This window comes from Poecilia reticulata, chromosome 7 (genome assembly GCF_904066995.2).
Source record: "Poecilia reticulata chromosome 7, P_reticulata-male-v2, whole genome shotgun sequence".
Classification (NCBI taxonomy): Eukaryota; Metazoa; Chordata; class Actinopteri; order Cyprinodontiformes; family Poeciliidae; genus Poecilia; species Poecilia reticulata.
The window spans coordinates 31,581,294-31,594,862 of NC_088836.1; the positions used below are offsets into that span (position 1 = coordinate 31,581,294).

General features: G+C 36.9%; 1 protein-coding gene across 2 annotated transcripts in view; it reads left to right on the forward strand.

Annotated features, from left to right (window-relative positions):
• Positions 1-10,454: 10,454 nt before the first annotated feature.
• The window catches only part of lama5 (laminin, alpha 5), a 96,622-nt gene continuing 93,507 nt past the window's right edge, over positions 10,455-13,569 (forward strand). For both annotated transcript variants that reach the window (XM_017309445.2, XM_081609330.1), the window contains exon 1: positions 10,455-11,613. In XM_017309445.2, coding sequence (XP_017164934.2) covers positions 11,368-11,613 — 246 coding nt within the window. In that variant the 5' untranslated portion in view covers positions 10,455-11,367. The remainder of the gene's footprint in view (positions 11,614-13,569) is intronic.

Consider the following 13,569-nt stretch of genomic DNA (forward strand, 5'->3'; position numbering starts at 1 on the left):
TGACGCCAACAATTTGGACACTTATGTTTACTTAAAAAACATAAGTTATGTCAATCATACTGAAACTTTATGTATTTTAAATATACATTCATAAAAGCAACAAATATCTGTCAAATTTATTGGTAAAGTGTTTACATCAATTCACATTAATTTATGCTTTAATTATGAAAGGTTGATCGCTAAGGCCTCATCTTGACATAATACTTTTCATTGTTAACTTTAGATTTTGAAGATTTTACAATTTGATTGTGCCAATTGTTAAATGCTAATAATGTATATCAGTGTGGACTTTGAAAAATAAATAAACTAACAGAAGCTTCTTTTTAAGTAAACAATTCCTTCATATTCATTTTTTTAAAGTAGTTGCATTAAAGCAAGACATATTTCCCATTTTTATAAGTGAAATAATCTGCCAATGGAACTATTAAATCGATTTTAAGGAATTATTGACTTAAAACAAGTTCCTTTTTCTACCTGGAAATTTACTTTTATGCTAGTTTTGTTGTATTTCAAGTTTACTAAGATATTTGCACTATAAACTAAACAGAAAATACTTTGTAAAATGTTAGTTTTGCAGTGTTCAGATAGAAAATATTGTCGTTTAGGAAAATAAATTAGCGTGAAGGTGGGTTCTGGAGGCCATCTTTAATATCTGTCATCAGCTGCTACTTTACTTTGTTCCCAAACATCCGTCCTTTTGTCCTGCAGGTGAGCAGAAGAGACGTCTGTCCTCACCTGTCCGTCTAATTCACCTGTTACAGGTGTCAAACTCTTTCTCATTTTGGGCCGAATCAAGATCATTAATGTTCTCAAGGGCAGATTGTGAGCGAATATATTGATAAAACCGACTAACACACTGTAAAATATTAATAAATAGCTGTCTCTGCATCTGATATACTTAGTAAAATTAAGTAATATTGAAAAAAAAATTGCAATCAAAATCACTGATTTGCGATGATAATTTAGAATTACGTTTTGTTACTTGCGGACCAACATAGTGCAGGAAACGTGACGTCAAAATCAGGCAGACGCAGAAGTGTAGTAAAAACTATGAAACACTGCCACCTGCAGGTGGGAGTCAGCATAACGTAAAGTTGGAATATTACGTAAAAATCGACGGTTTTCAACTTTACATCTTGTTATAAAATTATTCCTTCATCAAACATATACCTGGGGGGTTCATTTGATTCTTTCATGCATATTTGAGAAATACATTGATCTCCATGGCAATAGAAAGAGTGGGAGTTTCTTAAAGACACAGAGGCCCAATTTCAAGACATTAAATAATGAAGTCAAATTTCTTTTAAGTCATATTTGATATAAGGCATTTTTACATAACCGAAGGTAGCAGTCGCTTGATAATACTGTAAAATTGCAAAATGTGCCTGGAAATAATAGTGCACCTTTATGTCATGTTTTTGTTTTTATCATTTTAGACAAACTCGTTAGCATGGAAAAAATGCAGGGATCTTTTGATTTTGTGTGAATTTTCACCATTTCAGAGCCATGAAAAACTGGACGGACTAATTGATGTGATTTGATGTCTGGAGTGAGTTTGACACTTAAAACCTCAGATTCCTTTAACAAATCGGAAGAAATGGAGCAAAATGTCTTGAAAATTGTCAACCTGCTGATATTTTTAAATTAATATTTGGTTGTATTGCTTTCATTCCATCTATTAAGGTGCACCAATAAAAACCTGATTTTATTTGTGGGATATTTTCTAAATATTTCACTTCATATTTCACAAGTTCCTCAGTCAAACGATGATCCTAACATGAAGGGATGGAGACCCTTAAAGGGCCCCGCCCCTCACCCTCACCTGGCCCCCTGCATACCTCTGATGGCCGCCTCCCTACCTGACTCGGCACACAAAGAAGACTTTGTGTCAGGTTTGGCTTTAGAGAATACTACATGGCTGCAGAGCAGAAAATCCATAGGGAAGGATCAACTCTGGTTGTTCAACCTGATGTTTCAACTAAAATTAACCAACTTTCATGAGGTTTAATTTCTGGACATTTCTATTTCTCCCTGGGACAGGCGGGGGAAACTTTCTGGTTTTTCAGTGGCTCACAGGAGAACTTTCTACTCTTAAAAAACGAGTAAATTTCAACCAAAACCACTCAGACATTTTGAGATTAATCTCAAAATCTTCTACAAAAAAAACTTGGAAATTTCTGAGTTTCAAAAGTTGAAAATTGTCAACTTCTCAAACTCAGAAAAAATCAAAAAATACCTGAGATGTATCTCAAATTATGAGTTTTTTTTTGTGGAAATTTACGTTTGTTATTTTCTTTGTTAAATTTTATTTCTATCTACAATGTCACCAACACATTATCATAAATAGTTTTGGAATTATTTATTCATTTTTTAAATTAAGTTTTTTAAAAAAGAGGAAAAATTGGGCTACTTCATTCGCCTGATTTTAGGTTGTTTCTTTTTTGTCCCGCAACTATTTTTGACTCTACAACTTTGGCACGCATGATAAAAAGTTTGTACACCCTTGTCCTAATGCATTTACTCAGATTGTGTTACTACAAGCATATCAGATGTTTGTGCTCAATCTTTAAGTGGCACAGTGCTACCCGCCTCTTCCCCCTTGTTGGGGCTTTTTCTGTCTGCCTTTCTACATATCTCTCTGTAATCTTTTATCTGTCTGTGAAAGCTGTCTGGATCATCTTAAAGTCCTCTTTCAGACGCCGGCAGACTTCAAAGTGGCGGGATGCTCCAAGGCGAATAGGTTGGTGGAAGCAGTGTTTGGATCTGAGGAGGGTGGAGGCTGCGTTTAATCTGGCATTAATCCGTTTTGATGCACATGGCGACGCTGTGGTTCTGCCAACTTTACCGTTAGGAAGCTGGAAACAGTAACAAGTTTCAGTAGGAAGGACCTCTGTTGCAATAAGACGGTTAATCAAATAATAATTTTAAAAATGACCATATAATTATCCAATTTGACATTTTGAAAATAAATGTACTTAATGGAAATGCGGAAATTTAAAAAAAAATGCTTTTTAACGAGTTACCACGTGATCAAACTTACTCATCTGTGATTTTAATTACGTTTCTTATCATCCTCCAGCTGCGTCTTCGCATCCTTTTCTTCATGGTTTGTGATAAAAATGTTTCCGTTTCATTTTTGCGAAATAAACCATTTTTGATGCGGCCAAAGAAAATGTCTTGTAGCACTAAAACTTTATTGAAATTTTATTGCTATGCTTTCATTTTGCAAATTTATTTCTAAATTCCATCCATCTTCTTGACACCCTTGTCCCTCAGTGGGGTCGGGAGGGTTGCTGGTTCTTCTCCAGCTGGCGTACCGGGCGAGAGGCGGGGTCACCTGGACAGGTCGCCAGTCTGTCGCAGGGCAACACAGAGAAACACAACCATGCACACACACACACACACTCAAACCTAGGGACAATTTGGAGAGGCCAGTTAACCTGACAGTCATGTTTTTGGACTGTGGGAGGAAACCGGAGTACCTGGAGAAAACCCACCATGCACAGGGAGAACATGGAGACTCCATGCAGAAAGACCGGGGCCGGGAATCGAACCCAGAACCTTCTTGCTGCAAGGCAACAGCTCTACCAACTGCGCCACTGTGCAGCCTTTCTAAATTCCGTTATTAAAATGTTAAAGGAAACGCAGCTACTGGCTGACTGTTATATCAAGTAAGCTTCAAATGATTACAGAGCTGACAGATGGAGGTTGAAGTACGCATGTTGGAGTCAGCAGCTGCACTGGTGCATCTAATTGTTCATAAACTAGTCCCACATGTCCAGGCTGCAGGTTTGAATGTACAGTTTGTCTCATCGTCTGCAGAAGAAACAAACTTCAGGCGACTGAAAGATGTTGGACCGAGCAGAAGAGCAGCAGCGACTTGACAGAGTCAGAGTTGGTGGTGAGACTGAGCAGAGCGCCCACCATGAATGTTCTTTGATGCCTTCGAACAAAGAGGCCGGCGTGTTCGTACCTGCTTCACACACACACACACACACACACACACACACACACACACACACACACACACACACACACACACAGAGACTTTTGTCCGCTGTGATCCCAAACATCCCCTCCCAGACTTGCAGTGCTTCAAGCACATCCGCCCTGAGCCCTCTGTGTGTCACTTATCTAGGTGTGTGTGTGTGTGTGTGTGTGTGTGTGTGTGTGTGTGTGTGTGTGTGTGTGTGTGTGTGTGTGTGTGTGTGTGTGCGTGTGCATGTGTGTGTAGGTGTGTGTGTGTGTGCCAAACTACTATCTGATCCTGGTTTGAAGGTGGAAAATGTGAGGAATGCTGTGAACAGATAATCAGTATTTACTCAATAATCACCTTATGGCTGAGTGTGGAGAGCACACACTGATAGCAGCGTTAGGAAATGTTTTGACTTGGACAATCGTCTGCTTTTCACTCAGGAGAAGAAAAAGGCGCAGAGCAGCCATGTTGGTTTTGGGGTTTTTTGTTTATCTGTTGTTTTTTAAAAATAAAACCAATTTGAACAATTTTATGGTGAAAGGAAACACAGTCGATACCTAACAGTTACTGTGTTTTCATTGACCACATGACTGCGTAATTTTACCTTTCAAAAATGAATTTGCTTAGAGGAATCAGGCCAATTTTGATAAAACGTGTGTTTTAGTCAAATGTTTTGGCATTAGGATGAGCTGGGGTTGTTTGGTAATATTGAAATTATTTTATTTTGTAAAACTGCAATGGAAACAGTTTTCCCGCATCTCAACAACTGGATGTTGCTACTGGCAGAAACCACGAAGAAGAAGAAAACAGGAAGTAGTTAGAGGTTCATGATGTAGTAGCATTTTTTTAAATGACTTATTTCATGACCAAACTTATTAAAGTGTTATTTTAACTGCGTTTCTCATTTAATGGAAACATTTTCAACATTAGCAGAATATTGCTAAAGTTCCGCTAATGAACATTAGCGATGTTCATTGCTAACATTGCTAATGTTAGCAATGTCATTGCTAATGTCATTGCTAACATTGACATTATTGTCAATGGTTCTCAGCACTTTATTTCCAAAGGGCTGAGAACCGCATTACAAGTTTTCCACCCACTTGTAATGGATGTTCAAACTGCAGGGGTTAAAGCAAACTTTAGCCACATAAAACAAGTGAATTTACCACCTCAGTGTTTTCAGATCGAGTCTTAGACGTTAGCTGTCTCACTCCCTTCCTCCTTTTCTGGAGCAGCTCTGGAGGAAACATAGCGTCCACCAATCAGAGGGTTTGCTGACATCATTAATTCTGAATTAGTGCAAAACATTTCATCATATCCTCCCTGCCGTCCTGTCTGCTTTCCTCCTTCTACACGTCCCAACCTCTTAATTTAAGTGTGTGTGGGAGCGTATGAGTGGGGGGATTTTAGCTGATGGAGCGGTTCACGGTTGCCGCGGCAACAAGTGGCCAGTCCCTGACTTCTCTTTTGATCTCCTTGGAAACCAGGAAGTAGATTAGTTATAGAGTTTAGAGGGAGAAGCGGAGAATGAAAGGGGTTTAGTGAGGTGGAACAACATCGCCTCTCCTCTCTTCTGTCGTCTCAGTCCCTTCTGTTCGCAGGTTTCTCTCTTTGATCTCTGAGCTTCTCCTTCCAGCTGATCATCTGTTTACATTATGTTCATGAAACCCTGACTGTTCAGCTTAATAAATAAAGAAAAATGATCAAACATCACTCCTGATAGTTCATGAAGTTTGACTAACAATAGCCCTGATTCAGGTTTGCTCCACATCAATCGATTCATCACTGGTGTGAATCTTAAAGGGGATTACGCAAAATCCACATTTTGCACGTTTTTGTTCTTCCATTTCGTTTTCTACTAAAACAACCTCTATATAAAAAAAAAACCCAGCTGTTCTTTGGCTACATTTTAATGTTTTTTGGTGTCAGCAAATCCCAGCCCACTACCTACTCAGAAAGTCATCATTTTTTTCCCTCACTTCATTTCTTCAGATTAGTTTTTTAAATAAATCCTGTTCTGCGTAAATGAATAAAATAACATTTTTGTTAATCTTTTGAACTTTGTTGCATTTTATCATTTTCTGTTGTTTTGAAATCAGAATGGTTAATCCGCTGAATTATTTTTAGAAAATTAATAATTTACACCTAAATGTAAACGTAGCGAGTGCTACCATCAGTGTGACCTTTGAACCTGGAAACATTGGGTGGAATGTTGGAGTGTGTCAGTGAATGAAGCTGTGCTGCATTAACACACTGCCTCCAGACTCCGTTAAACCACCGGAGGTTGTTGACCCCAGCCAACCAGCAGCTACATTATTTAACGTGAAATTAACCCAGTGAAGGTTTTGTGTAGTTACAGCAGAACCTGACTGCAGTCCATGAGTCAGAGTTCAGCATGTGTAACACAGGCAACACAGGAAGTAGATGTGTGAGATATTTGGACTCTGTCCTGTGCAGGAAGCACATAAAACTGGAAAGATTTCAGCCAACCTGCTAAGCTGACTACATTCCTCACATCCTGGTGCTATGTGTGGTGGAAAACACAACACACTCTGAACACACCACCTCCACTGAGAAACATGGTGGTGGCAACGTCATCCTGTGGGGTTGCTTTTATTCAGCAGGACAGAAAGGCTGGTCAGAGTGGACAGGATGATTCTGCTAGAAAACATATTTTTCTAACAGAAAAAACTGTTAGAAGCCTTTTCAGATTTATTGTTTTTCAATTATCCATTCAATTTTGTTGATTTATGAAATTAAATAAATTGAGATTTAAAGCCGCTAATCTACAAATAGCAGTGCTAATTTTTCATTGAGTGCTTTGGTTAATTTTGGTCACATTTATTGCGCTTAGCTTCCCTGAAATTATTTTTCTCAGATAAATTCTAAAGCACTAATTTATCTGGTTGTTTTTTAAACTTTCAGTTTATAAAATTCAATATCTTTGTTGGCGATTTTGTTATTAACTGTTAAGAATCATTGAAGTAGACATTTGTATTCACGCTCTTATTTTGAAGGGGGTGAAGATTATTTTTGTAGCATTTCCGTTTCCTCCCGTCTCTATTTTCCCGCAAACATACAGCCCGAAATAAAACACAGACAGTAGATGTAAACATAAATACAACACTTTATTGCATTACAGATGTAAATTAGAATTTAAAATTGAGTTGAGCAAATATAATTTGAATTGAAGCTAGCGAGTTAGCATTAGCTTCCGCTAAATGCCGTGTTGTTCTAGCACGTTATCATTAGGAAAACTAATGTTTATGATTAGTTTACGATTAACCCTGTGGAGTATGAGTCCTCCTGCAGGGCACGGTGTATTGCTTCAGAAAATATTGCTTCACTTTGAACAAGAGGCGGCCAACCTTTCGGAACATTTATCTAAACAACCATAATCATCCATGAAATTATTCGGTTGTTCAACTCATCTGCAGCTGTTTCTTGTAATTTCCTCCTTTCACGTGGAAACAGTCGTTGCTGGGACTTGTTTTTGTCTGAGAACTCGCAACAAAACAAAACCTCATTTCTGGGGTGACACTAAGCTGTAGTAAGGATCAGTGATAAACTAGCCGTGGGTGGATTTAAACTTCTCCAAGATGAATGCAAAACATTTGAAAATCTGCTTTGTGAACAGGTATGAGTGCTACTGCGATGGAAACTTTCATCTTCTAGAAAGGTTCCTGTTGCTTAATTAGATGGCAGAACTCCAGAGTCCAAGAGAAACATAAACACACACACACACACACACACACACCTGCTCAGGTGTTTCCCGGAGGTTCATTGAACTTTCAGTCTGTGCTGCTGAGTCTTTGGTGCAACATTTCTGACTCTTCAAGAAACTTTCCTCAGAAAACCATCCTATCAACGCCATGTTTGCTGTTTTTCTCATGTTTAATACAGACTGTGCTACAAGAGCTCTTTCCTACCAACAACCATCATAATCTACAATAACACTTTGAAGAATCTGTGACAATATGAGTTGCAACAACTTTTAATTTCCCTTTGGGATCAATAAAGTATTTTTGAATTTGAACTGAAGTACTTCTTTCTCAATTTTAAGGAATTATTGACTTAAAACAAGCTCCTATAACTTGCTCAAAAGTTACTTATAAGTTAATTTTGTCTTATTTCAAAAGTAGTAAGATAAGTGCACTAAAAACTAGAACTAAAATTGTGTTTTTGCAGTGTATCAAAGAGTAACTTTTGTAAAATCTCTTCCTGCTATGTGAGAAAGCTGAATGTTTACAGTAATTGCTCATCAGTTGTGTCTCACCGACTCCTGGCTTTTCCTGCAGCAGCAGGAGGAGGACAAACGTCTCCGTGGGACAGTGAGGGACAGAGACAGGTTGTCTACCGTCTCATTCTAATCCTGTGTTTCCTAAACAACCCCCTGCTGTGGCTCTCGGGTTCAGGCTGTTGGTGAGCGACAACAGAAAACAGAAACGGTGAATATTTTCTAGATCCTGGTGTGAACAGAGATAGCAGAGCACCATCCATCCATTGTCTTCAGTTTATCAGAGACCAGGGAACGCCAGGCATGCTGGGAAAAGACGCTCTGGTCTGCCAACGACTCGTCTTCGAGTTCGAAGGAGACGGGTTGGTGTGGCGCATGTGTAACCAGAGTTCAGCAGTAACTAGTTACATTTAAGCCCAGTGTTAATTTAACTCTGAAGAGTGTTAATATCAACTCTGTGGGAGTTAACAACATAATTCCCAGTGTTGATTTAACTCCCACAGAGTTGATATTAACACTTTTTCAGTGTTTATATGGTCCACACTCTTCAGAGTTAAATTAACACTGGGCTTTTTGCTGTGAACGTTTTTGAAAAATGTAACTTTTAGGAGTTTTGGGGGTTTTTTTTTAACTTCGCTGCACTTTCTACTTTTACTTGGAAAGTATTTCTGCTCTTACTTGAGTAAAATTTCTGGATTTTCTACCTACTGAATGAAAAACAAACACGTTTTAACCAAAAATTCACCAGACACACACCTGCAGTTTTTATTAAAGTTTCATAAGTTTTAAATTGAAAGAAACTGATTTGGAAAAATTTTCTTTCAACTGATTTCTTTTTATTTCTTTTGCCACTTCTGAAGTGCAAAAGGTTTCAAGATTTTGAACATTTTAAAGGTTTGGCAGCTTGTTTTGAACGTTAACCTGGATGTTGAACCAGATAATAAACTTCCACCTGTTATCATCCGACCAAAGTTCCACATTTGAGTCATAGCTATGAAACTAAAACTCAGGAAGAGATCTGTCTGGTTTAAAGTCAGACTCAGAAAGATCTGCAGACAGTAATTAAGAAAAATACAAAGTAAGTAACTTTTAAACAAATACAAAATCTATTAAACTGAACAACGGTGTATCAGGACCGTTATGGACAGAAAAATGAGCAAATTTCTGCCAAAACACTCAGAAATGTTGAAATTAACCTCAGGAACTTTCTAGAAAAAAACAAGGACATTTCTGAGTTTCAGAAGTTGAAAACTTGCAAGAAATAAAATTAGAAATATTGAGATTAATCTCAGAAATTTTCTAGGAAAAAAAGGTAAGTTTCAGTTTGAAAAGTCAAGAAAATTGTAGTTAAAACTCAGAAATATTGAGATTAGTGCCTGGATTTTTCTAGAAAAACTTGAAAATTTCAGGTAGAAAAAAAAGTCAGGAATTTTTAGATTATCCTCAGAATTTTCTAGGACATTTTTTTTTTCTGAGTTTAAAGGTAAAAAATGTTTGACTTTCATCTTTGATTTTCCAAAATAAGACATTTTCTTTTTCTAGAAAATTTCTGAGATAAATCTCAAAACTTCTGAGTTTTATAGCAAATGTTTGACTTTTCAAGCTCAGAATTTATTTTTTTTTAGGAGATTTCTGAGATTAATCCCACAGTTGTTTTCTACCAAATTTTCAACTTTTCAAACTCAGAAATGTTCTTGTTTTTTCTAGACAATTTCTGAGTTTTGGTTTTTTTTTTGAAGAAATTAACTTTGTTAACTCATGTTTTTGTCTTTGGAGGAACTTTATTTTTCTTTTTTCAGTATTTCCATCATGTTTGGTGTCTTTGGAGGAACTTTATTTTTCTTTTTTCAGTATTTACATCATGTTTTTGTCTTTGGAGGAACTTTATTTTTCTTTTTTCAGTATTTCCATCATGGTTGGTGTCTTTAGAGGAACTTTATTTTTCTTTTTTCAGTATTTACATCATGTTTTTGTCTTTGGAGGAACTTTATTTTTCTTTTTTCAGTATTTCCATCATGGTTGGTGTCTTTAGAGGAACTTTATTTTTCTTTTTTCAGTATTTACATCATGTTTTTGTCTTTGGAGGAACTTTATTTTTCTTTTTTCAGTATTTACATCATGTTTGGTGTCTTTGGAGGTACTTTATTTTTCTTTTTTCAGTATTTCCATCATGTTTGGTGTCTTTGGAGGAACTTTATTTTTCTTTTTTCAGTATTTACATCATGTTTTTGTCTTTGGAGGAACTTTATTTTTCTTTTTTCAGTATTTCCATCATGTTTGGTGTCTTTAGAGGAACTTTATTTTTCTTTTTTCAGTATTTACATCATGTTTTTGTCTTTGGAGGAACTTTATTTTTCTTTTTTTCAGTATTTCCATCATGTTTGGTGTCTTTGGAGGAACTTTATTTTTCTTTTTTCAGTATTTCCATCATGTTTGGTGTCTTTGGAGGAACTTTATTTTTCTTTTTTCAGTATTTCCATCATGTTTGGTGTCTTTGGAGGAACTTTATTTTTCTTTTTTCAGTATTTCCATCATGTTTGGTGTCTTTGGAGGAACTTTATTTTTCTTTTTTCAGTATTTCCATCATGTTTGGTGTCTTTGGAGGAACTTTATTTTTCTTTTTTCAGTATTTCCATCATGGTTGGTGTCTTTGGAGGAACTTTATTTTTCTTTTTTCAGTATTTACATCATGTTTGGTGTCTTTGGAGGAACTTTATTTTTCTTTTTTCAGTATTTCCATCATGGTTGGTGTCTTTGGAGGAACTTTATTTTTCTTTTTTCAGTATTTCCATCATGTTTGGTGTCTTTGGAGGAACTTTATTTTTCTTTTTTCAGTATTTACATCATGTTTGGTGTCTTTGGAGGTCTCTGAATGAACTCCAGTTCTGATTGTTCCCCGCTTTAACCACTGGGGACAGGCTGCAGAGACTCAGAGGAGGGAGGACTTCCACTGGTTCAGTTGGACTCGGTGCCACCCGGAGAGCGCACACACTGTCCAGGATTTCCCTCGGCTCTCATTTTTCTGTCCTCTGGAGTTAGAAACCCTCCACTGCTTCCTCCCTGCAGATGCCTCAGCTTTGCTCCTGCTAACCGCGGCTCTCACACCCCCAGCCGGACCTTCTTCCTCCCGGATCGAGCGCGCAGGTGGACCGGGATGATGGGCGCAGCCGGGTTGTTGGCGCTGCTCCTCGGCTGCTGGTGCCTCGTTGCGGCCCAGGAGCTTCCGGCCACCGGGCTGAACGGCTACAGCCTCCACCCGCCTTACTTCAACCTGGCGGAGGGCACGAAGATCACCGCCACGGCGACCTGCGGGGAGGACGAGACCGGCCGGAGCCTGCAGGACCTGTACTGCAAGCTGGTCGGAGGCCCGGTGTCCGGAGACCCGAGCCAGACCATCCAGGTGAGTCCAGAACCTCACTAACTTCCGGTCCGGACTGGGGCAGACTGGGAATGAGTTAATGTCGCTTCATTAATACAGACTGAGCTTAAAAACGACCTGAGAACCGCAACAGTTTTCTCTGATTTATTTTACTTTCAGGTTGTGCATTTCCAGGTTTAGGTCGTGCAACTTTATTTATTCACACAAGCTCCTCTGTGCACATATATTGGGAATAAATTGATTAATCACACGATAAATTAAAAGCAGCTCAACATTTTCCATCTGTATGATTGATAGTTTTTCTCTCTTCTCTACCAATAACTGGATGATAAAACTCTTCAGTCAGGTGGTTTGGTCTCAGGTCTAATTCACTTTATTTGGTTTGTTAGTTTATTTTTTATATTTAAAATGTCTTCCAGTTCTGGTGTTTATTGATCTTTGAGAATGGTTTGTTGTTTTATTTTTTACCATTATTTGAAAATGGTGTCAAAACTACAATATTGTCATTTATCGCAATAACTTCTGGAACAATTTATCGTGACAGAGCTGAAGTTAAACCTAAAATATCTTTTTAATAGAGGAATATATCACAAACCATGTTAACCTTCTGCACTGTTGTATTTTTTTCTTTTAAAAAAGTGTCAAAGCTGATATTAGTTTCCCACTACATCTAGATAGCATCAATAATAACAGAATATGTTGATCATTTTTAAAGATGTTTTGGTTTTAAAAAAAAGTTTCATGTTTAATAACTTTAGTTTTTAGTCAAATGTTTACAAATTTAAACTTTAGAGGAAAAGTTTTTTGTTTAAATTAACACAAGCGTAACTTCTGGCTCAAAATTAATGCATTTTCAACCAGATTCAACAAAAAGTTAAAAAATTTAAAGTCGAATTTAGATTTATTCTCAATCAGTTGGATCCTCTGAGTCTAATTAGGTTTGTCATCTATGTCATGCATTGACTAAAGAAAGAGAAGAACTTTTACTCCTTTACAGAAATCATTTGTTTTCATTTCTTGGCAGTAACTGGTGAAAAAGAGATTTTTGCATCAGATTTAAGTCGAATAAAGGTTAGCTGCAAAATGTTAACGTTTTTACCTCATTAGAGGAATCTAATTCATTTTAACACAGAGTTGGGGAGTAACTATTTACATCTACATGAGTAACTTTTTATTTAAATCTACTTTTAGGAGAATATTTAAACGCTGCAGTTTTACTCTTACGTGAGTAAAATGTCTGGATTTTCTGCCCACTGAAAGAAAAACAAACATTTTTTAACCAAAAATCCAGCAGACACACACAGACCTGCAGTTTTTGTTAAAGTTTCAAAAGTTTTTTTTATGGAAAGTAACTGATTTGGAAACATTTTTATTTTATTTTTTTGTTACTCATATGAATTATTTTAGTTTCCTTTTTTAAAATAACAAATTTTCCACCTAACTTTACACTTTGAACCACCTGATGTAATGTTTTAAGTTACTCAGTACTTGAAGATACTTTATACCAAATACTTTTTTACTGGAGTTTTACTGGTAATTTTACTGGTAGTTTTACTGGTAGTTTTACTGGTAATTTTACTGGAGTTTTACTAGTGGTTTTACTGGTACTTTTACTGGTAGTTTTACTGGTAGTTTTACTGGGAGTTTTACTGGTACTTTTACTGGTACTTTTACTGGGAGTTTTACTGGGAGTTTTACTGGTAGTTCTACTGGTAGTTTTATTGGTAGTTTTACTGGTAGTTTTACTGGTAGTTTTACTGGTAGTTTTACTGGTAATTTTACTGGTAGTTTTACTGGGAGTTTTACTGGTAGTTTTACTGGTAGTTTTACTGGTAGTTTTACTGGTAGTTTTACTGGTAGTTTTACTGGTAGTTTTACTGGTAGTTTTACTGGTAGTTTTACTGGTAGTTTTACTGGTACTTTTACTGGTAGTTTTACTGGTAGTTTTACTGGTAGTTTTACTGGTAGTTTTACTGG